The sequence below is a fragment of the Lissotriton helveticus genome, chromosome 11 (genome assembly GCF_964261635.1).
Source record: "Lissotriton helveticus chromosome 11, aLisHel1.1, whole genome shotgun sequence".
NCBI classification, from domain to species: domain Eukaryota; kingdom Metazoa; phylum Chordata; class Amphibia; order Caudata; family Salamandridae; genus Lissotriton; species Lissotriton helveticus.
Genome location: NC_136072.1, coordinates 4,837,794 through 4,853,745, shown reverse-complemented (window position 1 = coordinate 4,853,745; position 15,952 = coordinate 4,837,794). Strand labels below are relative to the sequence as shown.

Below are 15,952 nucleotides of genomic sequence, written 5' to 3'. Positions count from 1 at the left end.
AGTACATAAGCTGAATATCCCTTCGTTCCTGTCAGCATGGCTGGGTGATCTGCATTTTTTTAGTTTGTCAAAAACAAAACCTAAAAGTGGAGTTCCATTTTTGAAAAACAAGAATGGAATTCAATTTCTAGGCAGATCTAAGGGAGTGTTCTACCTTGAGTAATTGATATGTCTGTTCTTACCATAAAATATGTTAATCCCTGAAAATGGTCCAGTTTTCAGAAGATGTTCCGGTTCACCCCTGGGTCCTCTCTCTCTTGGGGACCTCTCTTCGGGTCCATGGCGAGCTGTCACTCCTTGATCTTCCTGGACGGCCGACTGCAGGGGGACCCTCTGGACCTGAAAATGTTTGAAGCCACCGGCTGGGTGAGTTCTAGCTTGTGCTATGAAGGGAGAAATACATGACTGACCAGGGTTCATTGTCACTCACCCATGGCAGAGGACAGGCCTATCATCGCCATGTGTGCATAAGGAAGACTTGAAATTATTTTTTCAGATTCCGAATTTGTTTTTTTCTTGTTTTGCCACTTGTTTACTTTTCAACTCTTCAGTCTGCTTTTCTATCAGACTTCTTCTTTTACTCTCTTTTTCTATCACTCTGTTAGTTTTGTCACTTGTGCTGAGTTTGGAATCCTGTTGCAGGTACAAGGCCTAGAAGTTCAGTTTTGAAAAATGTGCCTAAAGTAGGTGCCTCGTCAGAACACCGCACTATTTTAGCATCATTACAAGATTGCCTTAAATTGACATGCTTTTCTACTGTCGCCGGTGGCATCTTCAAACCTGATGGCGGGGTAAGGGATGGCCATAATGTGCAGGATCATGAGATGACCCTTGAGTGTCTCCTAAGAAATGAGGAATTAGGCACCAATTGTAGGGATCCCCCAAGTGGGAAAGAGTTTCTTCTACTAGTTTTTATTTTTTAGATCATCTTTATTGAGATTTTTGTTTTATACTGTACAGTAGACATGTTAATCCACACAAGTGTTTCAACAGCATTAGTACAGGTAAAGTACATCATCTTACCACAGTTACAATTGTACATGCTTGATGGCTTGACCGCACAGGTTTAGATAACACAACAAACAAGTTAAAGTGTGAGCCTTGAGGAAACTCCGTGTCATGCAGTGTGCAGTAGTGATGTGTAGACTGCCCTATGGCCGCTTCGAGACATTGGGGGTCCCTGCACAATGTAATCTATGCAATGCAGGAACATCACCCTTGAGTCTTGGCCATATGATTGGGAAAGTAGTGATAAAAGAGGAGGGCAGGGGGGAGAAGGGGCCATACTACCCCGATCAACTACACTGTTCTGCTTGGTTAGCCCGAGGTGGTGATGCTGTCCATCGTTCCTTTGAAGGGGGGATAGTAGGTCGTCCCACTCAGATGTGATGGGGTATTCCCCCAATCCACATGCCTCTTCACGATGGAGCGCAGTGGACTCTGCCCCATTTAATAGTCGCCGCCTGCCAATTTGCTGTGCCCGGGAGTGTGTTAGCATTCCAGTGTATTGCAATAACTCGTCGTGCCATTTGCAACTCCAGGTGGTCTATTAAGCTCAATTGACCATGTCCAGTGGTGGGCTTTTGGTAGGACTGGGTGTTTGCAAACATTATACTCCGCAGCAGTGATCCTGTCTGCTGAGCTCTTTAAGTCACCATCCTAGAAACTTGTGAAGAACAAAGTGTGCAGTTCTAAGTCCGCTTTGGTCAACCTTTGAAACCTGATGAATATCACACCATAGCCAACAAAACCATGCCCTGGACAGCTGTAACACACAGAGGTCATTCCTTGCATCGTGAAGGATGTTCTATCCTGGGGAAAGTCATGGATTAGTGAGACCAGCTATTCAGTTCTGGAGCTCATGACATTCAGAAACACTGTGGTACAGAATCAATTGTCTTCCAGTTACCTGACTTAAACCAGCAGTGTTGCACCTCAACACCCACACTTTACTTGCACTCTTGTGCGACACTCGCAGATGTCACATTGAAGAATACCTGATCGGTGTGTGCTGTGGTTTGCTGTTACGGCTGCACAAGAGTGGACGCTGAGTCAACACTGGTCTAAGGGCCTCATTTACTCTACATATGGAGTAGAGTGTACCTGCTGAATTTACTCCCCAGAAGTAGCCTGAGGGTCGAGAAAATGTGGATGATGGATTCTATTCCATATTTTGAGTTTTCACCAGAAAGTAGAGAATTTTCAGTTTGCTCCAAGCTCTAAATGAGGCCCAAAATTCCATGCTACTGTGAATGTAGACTGCGGCAGGAATAAGGGCACCTTACCATACACTGGCACAACATGTGGCATGAACACTTCTGTTCCGACGTTGCACAAGAATCTGTTATTCTTTATCTTGATTTGCTCTCCTTCCTTCGGGGTCCCTCTCCGTGGCACTCACACAGAGAAGACCTCATGACCTGCCATCAAGTGATCCATCCAAGCACGCGTGACCCTGTGAAGTGTGATCCTATTACTGATCAGTGTTATTGTATCAATTACTTTCATCGTGATGGCTCTTGAATCTTCCATGGTCACCTGTCTGTTGACGAACCTTCTCCCGATCATGGGTCTATGATCATGCCACTGGCATGCAAACCCTGATGCTTTGATTGAAAGGTGGTTTTCCATCTATTGTTTTATTGCATTACTTCAATAAATATAACCATAGATGAGTATCTGTCATCAATGGTTGGTTTTCCACAGAATGATACAAGGTAACCTCCGTCGGAGAGTGAAGCAATGTCTGTTATTTGCTACAAACTCTTACATTATTATCTAAAGTCTTTTCCCTTCTCTCTACTCATAGGCACTGATGGCACATGTAGGCTTGTAAATGTAAATTGTAAATTGATACTTGTATAGCGCACTACTCACCCGCAAGGGTCTCAAGGCGCTTGTGCGAATACCGCTGTGGAACCCATCCTGGCTTTCCCTGTGAGGTGTCCACTCCTGGGCACCCCCAAGGTGAAGCCAGGCATCCTTAGCGTTGTGGGGGCCGTTGTGGAGATTAAGCAAGCTATTGCCCAGAGTTGCAGAGTGGGACTCCATGATTGGAATAGGCACCGAGGCGAGAATTATCAGGTCCGTGGAATTTTTGAGCCCGAGACCCGCCGAGGCGGGGAATTGAACCCTGGTCCCGGGCTTGACCTCTGCATCAGGGTCTTCCGCTCTAACCATTGAGCCACACTTCTCCATGCGCTCTTTCTTTATGTATTAGTTATTATTTTTCAATCAATATGGTATTTGTCCATGTGCTTAGATCTCTTCACTGGCAGTGTGCATGTTATCAATCAGGTCCATGATAGACCCTGAACCTGTTGTAAATGTCTGTTTCAATTCCAGGTGATTGAAGATGGCGGGGCAGAGAGTGGTGGGGATGGTGTTTCGTCACAGAGCATGGTCGTCAGGCCGGGACCCTCTGCCCAGGTTGTAAGTCACTGTGTCTATGGCGGTGAGGGTTGGCGTCTCAATAACAAGCTTTTGCAATTTTGTGCTGCCTGTCCTGTCAAATGTCACCATGCTCTTTAAATGTCAGCACGTGGCCTATGCAATACATCAACTTACCTTGTAAGGGAGACCAAGAGATGTTTACGCTCTGATTTAAATAACTTTTGACTGGGACAAAAAGTGAGTGGCACACGGGTGACGTGAGTGGCACACGGGTGACATGAGTAGCACATGGGTGATGTGAGTGGCACACGGGTGGCATGAGGGTACTGGTGATGTGAGTTTCACACAGGTGAGGTGAGTCACACACAGATGTGGCAAATGACACAGATGTGAGTGGCATGCAGGTGACATGAGTGGCACACATGATGTGAGTGGCACATAGAAGACGTGTTAGGGATACAGGTGAAATGGGTGGTGCACAGATGACATCAGGGGCACACAGATGGGGTGAGTGGCACACAGATGAGTGAGTGGCACACATGATGTGAGGTGAGGGGTGCACATATAATGTGAGTGGCACGCAGGTGACATGAGTGGCATGCAGATGAGGTGAGTGGCATGCAGATGAGGTGAGTGGCATGCAGATGAGGTGAGTGGCACACAGATGAGGTGAGTGCCATGGAGATGAAGTGAGTGACACACAGGTGACGTAAGTGGTACACAGGTGACGTAAGTGGTACACATGAGGTGAGGTGAGTGGCACACATATTGTGAGTGGCACACAAATGACGTAAGTAACAAACAGGTGACGTGAGTGACACACAGATGATGTGAGTGGCACACAGCTGTAGTTAGTGGTGCATAGATGAGGTGAGTGGCACACAGGTGATTTGGCAAGCTAGTGACGTGGGAGGCACGCACGTGAATTGAGTGGCACGTAGGTGAATTGACTGGCACGCAGGTGACTTGAGTGGCACGCAGGTGACGTAAGTGGCACACTGGTGACGTGAGTGGCACGCAGGTGACATGAGTGGCAAGCAGATGACTTAAGTGGCACACAGATGAGGTGACACGCTTATCTGCAATATGATTTTTGTTCCTTTCTAGAAAGCACCAGAGGGCATCACTGTTGTGTTTCAGTATCCGTTCTCCTCCGCACTTCAGAGGATGACAGTGGTGGCACAGGTCATTGGTGAGGGCGAGTGCTCTGTTTACATGAAGGGAGCTCCAGAGATGGTGGCCAGCTTTTGTAAACCTGAAACAGGTGAGAAAATAGTATTTGTGCTTGTGTGTGATCATTGAGATTTCAGAGCTTTTGTCAGGCTTCTTGTTCACAGTGTTTTTTTGCCAGACACTTTCAACATCTGTTATGTTAGCTTATCTTGCAGACATCTTTTGACAATGTAAATTACAAAACCCTCCTACATGGAGTCCAGTCTGTGGTCATCGTCTCACAAGATGCCCTTATAATTGGTTAACACCCTCGCTTTATAACCAAAACCAGAGTAAGAACTTCTCACCAAGTGGTTCAGTCATCTGTGGAGCTCCACAGGGTCCCCCCATCTTTCATACTCTAGAACCCTGTTTACTATCCACATGCCCAAGGACAAGTCCACCTGGGGTGCCTGCCCACTCCTCTGTCTCTCACATTCAAGATAAGCACTGGATGGACTGTGATGCAAGCAGACCAAGCTTGTTGGCTGAAGCGTACCTAGCCAGTTTAGGCTGCAGACCTTTGATTTGCAAAATCACAGGGTTTGCCACAGGATAACAGGGCTGCACCATGTACTAAACTCCTTTGCATGTCAACAAATCTGTTCTGACTCAAATGGGTGTTTTGGAAATCCTAACAAATCAAAACTTATTGTGACTCGCAGTTGAATATTTCACTTGTTTGCAACAACAATTGAGGTGCAAATCATTGAACAGTTACAGACACCACAGACACAGTGGTAACTGGTCTGTAAATGGGAATCCTGTCGGTGAGTCTCAGGGAGACCACTCCAGGGCTTCCAAAATCTGTACCCAAAAGGGAAAAATGGTTAAAGCTAGGCCTGTCACTTTAGGTAAAAAAACAACTTCTGATACATGATCTTAAGGTTTTTAATGTTGGATTTCCCTCGACCTCCTGTTCGGTGTACAATTTATTCTCTTTTCCAAATTAAATTTTGGGAACAAAGTGGAAGGTACATTTTTAGATTATTTTCTTAATATGTCAGTGTATTTCTGTACGCATAATTTGCCTGGAATTGAGTCTTACAGAGTGTGTTTAATTAAAATGGGGGTCATAAAATTAGTAAGACCCCTCTTCGTTAATTAGGCACAGCAAGTAACAATGTACTGGAGATGACTGTTTTGAGGGGTATACAATACTTAACCCTTGAAATTAGTCTTGGCACAATTGAGCTGCAATCCCAGGTCCAAGCTGTCTTGTATACCTTTTCAGCATCCATTAAGAGAATGACCTTGACAAACAACTTCTTCTGAAATATTGACCCTGTATATTTTCTCAGTCTTATTAATTAATTCAGGATACTTCTCAGCCAAAACAAACAAATTCAATCCTATTTGTGTTTTCAGTGAACCATGAACTATGTGGATTTAGTTTTAATCCTAGAACAAATAGACAAGGCTACAGGTTCCTTAATCAAAATTACACAAGGACAAGTATTTTAATGGCATGTGCCCTCTATGTAGATGGGGAGCCATGACCTCAATTAATTCATATTTCTTTGCCAAGCTCTGCATCGGTTTTTAAAAATAAGGATTTGTTATTCAGCAAGTGAAAAATGCAAAAACAAGCTCTTTTATGCCTTTAGTCCAAAAACACTGATGGACGCACAATTTTTTTTTATTGTTTATTTGGTTTTTAAATTTGGGAAATATTTAAAATATAGTTTACAGAAATGCTCTTGTCAGGCTTGTCTGTTTTATTCCAGTTTTATCAAACTAATAAATTAATGGATAGCTTTAGGGGACACTGGCTGCTTTTTGTAAAAAGAAAAGCAAAAATGCTAGTCTGCTGTCCCTTACAGTCGGCCATCTTGCTGCCTCTTGCAGCCCCCCCATCTTGCTGCCTCTTGCAGCCCCCCATCCTGCTGCCTCTTGCAGCCCGCCATCCTACTGTCTTCTGAAGTCTGCAATTGTGCTGTCTCTTGCAGTCTGCTATATTGCTGTCTCTTATAGTCTGCCATCCTGCTGTCTCTTGTAGTCTGCCATCATGCTGTCTCTTGCAGTCTGCCATCCTGCTGTCTCTTGTAGTCTGCCATCCTGCTGTCTCTTGTAGTCTGCTATCTTGGTGTCTCTTGTAGTCTGCCATCCTGCTGTCGTTTGTAGTCTGCCATCCTCCTGTCTCTTGCAGTCTGCCATCCTCCTGTCTCTTGCAGTCTGCCATCCTGCTGTCTCTTGCAGTCTGCCATCCTGCTGTCTTTTGTAGTCTGCCATCCTGCTGTCTTTTGTAGTCTGCCATCCTGCTGTCTCTTGTAGTCTGCCATCCTGCTGTCTCTTGTAGTCTGCTATCTTGGTGTCTCTTGTAGTCTGCCATCCTGCTGTCTTTTGTAGTCTGCCATCCTCCTGTCTCTTGCAGTCTGCCATCCTGCTGTCTCTTGCAGTCTGCCATCCTGCTGTCTTTTGTAGTCTGCTATCCTGCTGTCTCTTGCAGTCTGCCATCCTGCTGTCTTTTGTAGTCTGCTCTCCTGCTGTCTCTTGCAGTCTGCCATCCTGCTGTCTCTTGCAGTCTGCCATCCTGCTGTCTTTTGTAGTCTGCTATCCTGCTGTCTCTTGCAGTCTGCCATCCTGCTGTCTTTTGTAGTCTGCTATCTTGCTGTCTCTTGCAGTCTGCCATCCTGCTGTCTCTTGCAGTCTGCCATCCTGCTGTCTTTTGTAGTCTGCTATCTTGCTGTCTTTTGTAGTCTGCTATCCTGCTGTCTCTTGCAGTCTACCATCCTGCTGTCTTTTGTAGTCTGCTATCCTGCTGTCTCTTGCAGTCTGCCATCCTGCTGTCTCTTGTAGTCTGCCATCCTGCTGTCTTTTGTAGTCTATCTTGCTGTCTTTTGTAGTCTGCTATCCTGCTGTCTTTTGTAGTCTGCTATCTTGCTGTCTCTTGCAGTCTGCCATCCTGCTGTCTCTTGCAATCTGCCATCCTGCTGTCTCTTGTAGTCTGCCATCCTGCTGTCTTTTGTAGTCTGCCATCCTGCTGTCTTTTGTAGTCTGCCATCCTGCTGTCTTTTGTAGTCTGCCATCTTGCTGTCTCTTGCAGTCTGCCATCCTGTTGTGTCTTGCAGTCTGCCATCCTGCTGTCTTTTGTAGTCTGCCAACTTGCTGCCTCCTGCAGTCCACCATCCTGCTGTCCCTTGCAGTCTGCTATCTTGCTTTCTCTTGCAGTCTGCCATCGTGTATTCATAGCCCTTCTCATTCACAGGCGGTCACAAATTGTGACCAGCTTAACTAATATTTCATAGGCAGCTCATATTGCGGCCTCCTGCAAATGTACAGTTTGCTGTGAGACCATTGGTTGCATCTCAAACCCCTTCACACCCCAGTGTCTGTGGAAACTGCATCCCCTAGTTTATGATGGGTCTTAGTACATTGAATCCATTGCCTTCTCCCATAAAGGAAAGTTCATGTCTCATCACAGAGCCCCTGGAGAGTGGACAGCCTAGCAAGATTGAATTAATAATGTTCAGATTCTCAGTCTGAGACCAGCAAGGTTTATTAAATTATGACTGCATATTTTTTTAAAAAATGTGTTTGCAACTATATTACTTTTTTTTTTAACAAACATTATTAAAATTGCATGTATATTTTCTGAAGAGTTACCTAATCTGATTCATGAAAATGTTGACTTAAATTCAAAAGTAGTTTTGTACTATAGGACAATCTATTTTAGTCCATAGAGTGAACCTGCTTTTGTATCCTGGTACTGCAGAGGCTAGCCTATGCAAACCAGAGTAATATCTAGGTTTTTAAACTTGTCAAATGATTTCCTTTGGCATGGTGCTGAGACATTTTTGCATATAGTAGTTCAGGGCTATAGTGGCAGATGTGAAATAATGCTTTTCTAACATCACAATGCAATGCACATGAACCATGTACCTTTAATGTCAGTGGTGCACTCCCAGAACCACATAACTGTGGCCTTACTTCAAAGGCAAGTAAAGCCAATTGGGGTTAGCCAACATACCACTATGGCAGATGCATCAAAGAAAATACCGGGAGCAAACGGGCAGATTCTCAGAATCTGTCCGTTTGCTCCTGGTATTTTTGCATTTGGGATGCCTCATCCCAAATGCAGAGATCGCAATTTAAGGAATCTCTAAATAGCGATTCCTCAAATTGCTCTTGCATTTAAGGAATCCCAAAATGAGATTCCTTAAATGCAATGCATGAAACCCTAAAAAATAGCGAATTCGCTATTAGGGGGAGCAAATTACCATGAAGTTGAACTTCGTGGTAATTTGCTGAAACTATGAAAAAAGCACCTTTGTGCATTTTTCAAAGTTACATGTTGCGCACACACATGCCCTTAGGGCATGTGTGTGTGTAACATTTGTGCACAGGTCCATTTCAGGGGTGCAACAGGGTGTCCTTTGGACACCCTGGCACCCTTGAAATAGCGGAACATTAGCGATTCAGTAATAGCTAATCGCTAATAAGGAATGGCTTTCCCATTCATTCGTATGGGCCTTTAGGCCCATAGGAATGAATGGGAAAGCCATTCCTTATTAGCGATTAGCTATTACCGAATCGCTAATAAGGAATCTGTAGGAATCGCTAATAACATTGCGATTCCTACATGCATCCCGAGTCTTTAATAGCGATTCCTTAAAATTCGCTATTAAGGACTCGCAAAACATAACTTTGATGCATCTGCCATCTTGTTAATCAGAGTATATGCACTGGAACTGCTTAGTCTTGCACCACTGCACACGATCAAAAGTGGCCAATTAAAACCAGTTACAGGACAGCATAAAATCTGGAAAGACAAAGGGAACAATAAGTTCTCTAAAACAAATAACCATAAACAGTCTGCTAGAATCATAATATAGTCTTCTCAAGCATCCAACTTCCTGAATGAAGTGTTCTCTAGTTTTGACCAACTGCTCAGCACTCACTAAACTATTGCCAGCACTACACTGCTTCTTCAGAAAAATACTGTACATGGGCGTTGAAGCTAACAATGACATCCATGGATTTTAATTCTAAAGAAAGATCCCCTTGTCCGAACCTTAGGAGATTTCAGAGAAGAAACATTTCATCTGACTTGATGGTACCCACAAGAAAATATTTATCTGGCTTTAAATACATCAGTATAACTACAGGAGAACAATTAACATGTCCCACTCTAACTTCAGGTAGCTTTAGTGTTTTCATATCAAAGTTAGAGCTCTTTATCATGTTGTCCCCCTCAGAGTCCTTTAGGCTACCTAAATATGTTATCACCTCAGAGCCAAGAAGCCCATTAGGCTTCGTAAAATAAATATAACACAATTGCATGAGTCAAAACCATGCTTGGAAAAAAAATATATTTAGTATGTGGAGTTTTTCATAGCATTCTGCCAAAGTTGCAAAGATTTAAACATTTCTCCAAACGGAACTGGCAGAAGAGTTTTCTTGCAAAAGCATAACACTGCTGCTAAACTGTTTTTTATTCCATCTTTATTTGCAAAACCAACTTTTTTTGATGTTTTCTCATAATTTAAACTTTTGAAGTTTCGAAGAAAGCTTCACAATGATTGAGGAGATTTAGAAACAGTTCAAGCATTCCTATTAATTCAAGTGGTCCTGCAAAACTTTAAAAATAATGTGATCAGTGGAATGACGTTTACGAAATACCAGTTCACTGGAAGCTATAAAATAATTAACTCTACAATAAATGGGAGTTATTAGGGTTCTTGGTGTTCAAAGGTAACATTTCTATCTGAGAGGTCTTCCCTATGCAAGCTCCAATGATCAGCATGCACAGCACATGATAATGGTGACCCCAGTAGGGGTTCAGAGTGCATTTATTCATTCATAACTTCCTCTGGTGCAAACTTAGAAAAAAATACTGGTGTGAACACTCCCTTTCCCCATAATTTGACATCCTTAAATTGGATGCACGTGGCACAGACTGGGACAGAGACAGCGACTACAGAACAATGCACTATCCTGAGTGCAGGAGCAAGAACTGGCAGTTCACACCAGCCCTGGGAGATGGTGTATCAAGGAAACCAGAGCTGCAGTTTGAAAGCACATTTCTGTCTTTCACCGGTAACAAATCTGGCATCATAGTTAGAAGTGGCCGAGATCTCTCTACTGGCATGTACAGTGTATGACGGCACCACCAGTGGGGGATGTCAAAAGTCTCTGAAGACCCCAGCCCTCCTCTCAAGAGTTGTCCTTAGATGGCATAATGAAGGCGTTCCTCTGATAGCCGGTCCGCCCTACACCGACTTCTGTAATTTAGAGCGGGTACAAGGGCAAAGGACATGCCCAGTTGCAGATGAAGGAAGACCCCATTGGGTCTTTGCACTAATATGATCCACATTACAGAAGGGGTCAAACAAGTGATGGCGCATCCTCCTTTTATATCAAAGTGCACCAAGGCGTGAAAAATGGACGCAAACACCTGGTGAGCTACTGTTGCACTTTGTGTAATATGACCCCTGATGTAACATTAGTGACGTTCGATAAGCTGCTTTTCTCCTGGAGTTCCTACCTAGGTTTATGTGTAACCTTTTGAACACTAACATATTTTTTGATTTGGAAGTCTTGTAAAAATTTCAAAATGAATCCTTTCTTTCCTGACTTTAAAATACATGTGGTTCCTTGTCTTCTTGTCTTTCTTGCTCCAATAGTACCTTCTACCTTTACAAAAGAACTTGAGCTTTACACATTTCAAGGTTTCAGAGTAATCGGCCTGGCGTACAAGGCAATGGAAGTTGGCAGTCATGATGACTTCGACAGCATGCCAAGGTATGTTGTTTTGTAACACTCATGTACATTTGCTGCTTATTTTTCACAACTCTGTATGAAAATCATGGATACATCAAACCCACATTAGATACATTCTGCTGGCTACCTGCAGAGCTGATGTAGTCAAATTAGGCAATCTCATCAATTATAAATTATAATATTAATCACAGATTGAAATAATCTATCAATGATAAATTATACTATCAATGATAAACTATATTATCCATGACAAACTATTGTTTCGATACTTGGGATACTTGCCTGAGTGAAGTTGGTTTATGCAAGACTACAGAGCCTAGAGATCCTTGGCGCTGTAGTGGGCGAAGAGCCCTGCTGAAGCACGTATAGCACATCTTGTCAACCCGTGGTGCGGGACACTTGTCTGAGTGAAGAACACCTGGGCATCAATTAAATGTATTGACTGCAGTTTCAATGATGATAGTATATATCCTACACTATTCTCTCAATGACAAAATATAGTATTAAAAACATTATAATTATCAATGATACATTCTACCATCAGTGACATACTACAGTATTCTTGATAAACAGTAGTGTTCATGACAAACTACACCATCAATGACGGACATTAGTAAAGATGACAAAATGGAATATTGATGATTAACTGCAGAATAAGTGATAATCTACACTATCAATGGCATTATACAATATGTAATAAACTTTAGAATAAATGAAACTCTACTATCAATGACAAACTATATCATCAATGATAAATTATGCAATCAGTGAAAGACTGTAGCATTAATGATAAACTATGGTAATAATGATAGGATAAACTATCAACGACAAGACAAAATCAATGACAAGCTATATTAAAGATCACAAACTATGCCATAAACGATAACATATTGGTATCAATGATAAATTATTCTATTAATGACAGACCCCAGTATCAATGATAAATGATATCTATGATAACCAACACTATCAATGACAAACTGTAGTATCAATGACTTTATACATTATCAACAATATATTATCCCATCTTTGACAGACAATAGTATCGATAATAAACAACAGTATCAATGACAAACTGCACCATCAAAGATGGACATTACATTAGTAAAGATGACAAAATGTAATATTGATGATAAACTACAGTATCAATGACAGTCTGTAGAATACATTTCAAACTACACGATCAATGACAAACTATAGTATTAATGACATTAGACATTATCAGTTATACATTATACCGTCAGTGACAGACTATAGTATTGATAATGGACAATAGTGTCAATGACAAACTTCACCATCAATGACGGACATTAGTAAAGATGAAAAAATATAATATTGATGAACAACTGCACTATCAGTGATAAACTACACTGTCAATGGCATCCTATGCTATCAGTAACAAACTATAGAATAGATGATAAAGTATACTATCAATGAAAAATGATGATTCAGTGAAAAATATAGTAATGATGATAAACTATAGTATCACGACAAGCTATAAAATAGATTACAAACTATACCATAAATGATAAACTATGGTATCAATGATAAATCAAACTCTGTGACAGACTGTACTATCACTGATAAATGATAATATGTAAAATAAAAAACACTATCAATGACAAACTATAGTATTATTGACATTATGCAGCATCAGTGATACATTATACCATCATTGACAGACTATAGAATTGATAATAATCAATAGTAGCAATTACAAACTACACCATCAAAGACAGACATTACTAAAGATTGCAAAATATAATATTATTGATAAACTAAAGTAACAATGACAGACTGTTGTATACATTTCACAGTACACTATCAGTGATAAACTCCACTATCTATGGCATACTATGCTATCCGTAATAAACTGTAGACTAAATTATAAATTATGCCATTATTGAAAGACTATAGTATTGATGAGAAAGTTTGGTATCAATGGTAGACTATAGTATGAATGACAAGCTGTATTTTAGATTACACACAATAACGAGGATAAACTATGGTATCTACGATATACTATAGTATCAACGATGAGTTATAATCAATAACAAGCTATAATATAGATTACCAACTTGACCATCAATGATAAACCATAGTATCCATGATAAATTTTACCATCAATGACAGACTGTAACATCATTGATAAAAGATAGTATCTATGATAAACTACACTATCCGTGACGAATGATAGTATTATTGATACTATGCATTATCAATGATACCTTATACTATCAGTGAGAGACTACAGTATCAATGGTAAACAATAGTGTCAATGACAAACTTCACAATCAATGATCGACATTTGTAAAGATGACAAAGTATAATATTGATGTTAAACTACAGTATCAATGAGGCTGTACTATAATTTTCAAACTACCCTATCAGTGATATAGTACACTATCAATGACATACTCTGCCATTAGTAATAAACTATAGAATAAATCATAAACTACATTATCAATGAAATACTTTGCTATTAGTAACAAACTATATATTAAATGATGAATTACACTAACTGATATACTATGCTATCAGTAATAAACTATAGCACACATTATAAACGACAATATCAATGACATAATCTATTATTAGTAATAAAAATATAGAATAAATGATAATTTATACTATCAATGGCAAACTTACCATCAGTGATAAATGATGCTATGATTGAAAGACTATAGTATTGATGATAAACTATGGTATCAATGAGACTTTAATTTATAATATAGCTTGTCATTGATACTACAAACTATACCATGAATAATAAATGATGGTATCAGTCAGAAAATATACTATCAATGACAGACTCTAGTGTCAATGATAAATTGTAATATCTATGATTACACTACCAACAATTGACTCTAGTATTATTGACATAAATACATTATCAATGATACATTATTCCATCATTGACAGAATATATTATCGAAATTAAACAATAGTATCAATGACAAACTACACCATTAAGGATGGATATAAGTAATGGTGACAAAATATAATATGGCTGTTAAACTACAGCATCAATGACCGACTGTAGTATACATTTCAGACTACACTATTAGTGATAAACTACACCATCAATGACATAATATGCTATCAGTAATAAACTATAGAGTAAATGGTAAACTATACTATCAGTGACAAACTATACCATCAATGATAAATTATGCCATCAGTGATAGACTATAGTATTGCTGATAAACTATGGCATCAATGGTAGACCATAGTATCAACAGCAAGCTATAATAACATAATATACACATAGAATGTGTATTTGTAAAGCGCATGTTCACTCTGAAAGGCCTCTTGATGCTGAAAAACAGATGTTTATTGTTACTCAACTTAATGGTGCTCATTTTATCGACCTCAGAAGGATGAAAGGCTGAGTGAACCCACCAGGGTTTGAACCTGTGATAATGAGGTCAAACACAGGCCACTACAGTGGACTCATTAGTCCACTGAGCCACCAGACCCGGCTCATAATCAACAACAAACTATAATATAGATTACAAACTAGACCATCAATGATAAACCATAGTATCCATGATAAATGTAACTATCAATGACAGACTGTAAGTCTCAATGATAAATAATAGTATCTATGGTAAACTACGCAATCAATGGAAAACTATAGTATTAATGACATATATTATCAATGATACATTATACTAACAGGTAGAGACTATAGTATCAATGATAAACAAAGGTGTCGTTTACAAACTACACCATCAATGACGGACATTACTAAAGATGGAAAAATATAATACTGATGATAAACTACAGTATCAGTGACAGACTGTAGTATACATTTCAAACTAGAATATCAGTGATAAACTACACAATAAATGACATACAATGCTATCAGTAATAAACTATAGAAAAAGTGATAAACTATACTATCAATGGCGAACTATGCCATCAATGAAAAATGATGCTATCAGTGAAAGGATATACTAGTGATAATTATCTCTGGTATTAATGATAAACTATGGTATAAGTGATAAATTATAGTATCAATGAATGACACTACTAACAATGATGTAAAATGTAAATTGATACTTGTATAGCGCACTACTCACCCGCAAGGGTCTCAAGGCGCTTGTACGAATACCGCTGTGGAACCCATCCTGGCTTTCCCTGTGAGGTGTCCACTCCTGGGCACCCCCAAGGTGGAGGCCAGGCATCCTTAGCGTTGTGGGGGCCGTTGTGGAGATTAAGCAAGCTATTGCCCAGAGTTGCAGAGTGGGACTCCATGATTGGAATAGGCACCGAGGCGAGAATTATCAGGTCCGTGGAATTTTGAGCCCAAGACCCGCCGAGGCGGGGAATTGAACCCTGGTCCCGGGCTAGACCTCTGCATCAGGGTCTGCCGCTCTAACCATTGAGCCACACTTCTCCACATAACAGATAATATCTATGATAAACTACACTAACAATGACAAACTATAGTATTTATGACAATAAGCATTATCAATGATACATTATACTATTGGTGGCAGACTCTAGTATTGATGGTAAACAATAGGGTCAATGACAAACTACACCATCAATGAAGGACATTAGTAAAGATGACAAAATATAATATTAATTACAAACTACAGTATAAATGACAGACTGT

At 40.4% G+C, this 15,952-nt stretch overlaps 1 protein-coding gene across 1 annotated transcript in view; it reads left to right on the top strand.

The window, feature by feature from the left end:
* Window positions 1–15,952, top strand: part of LOC144791007 (putative cation-transporting ATPase 13A4) — a 331,299-nt gene that overhangs the window by 219,434 nt on the left and 95,913 nt on the right. Inside the window, exons 14-17 of the mRNA XM_078665633.1 lie at window positions 216–366; window positions 3,346–3,432; window positions 4,501–4,657; window positions 11,232–11,349. Of these exons, the coding sequence (XP_078521759.1) occupies window positions 216–366; window positions 3,346–3,432; window positions 4,501–4,657; window positions 11,232–11,349 (513 nt within the window). The remainder of the gene's footprint in view (window positions 1–215; window positions 367–3,345; window positions 3,433–4,500; window positions 4,658–11,231; window positions 11,350–15,952) is intronic.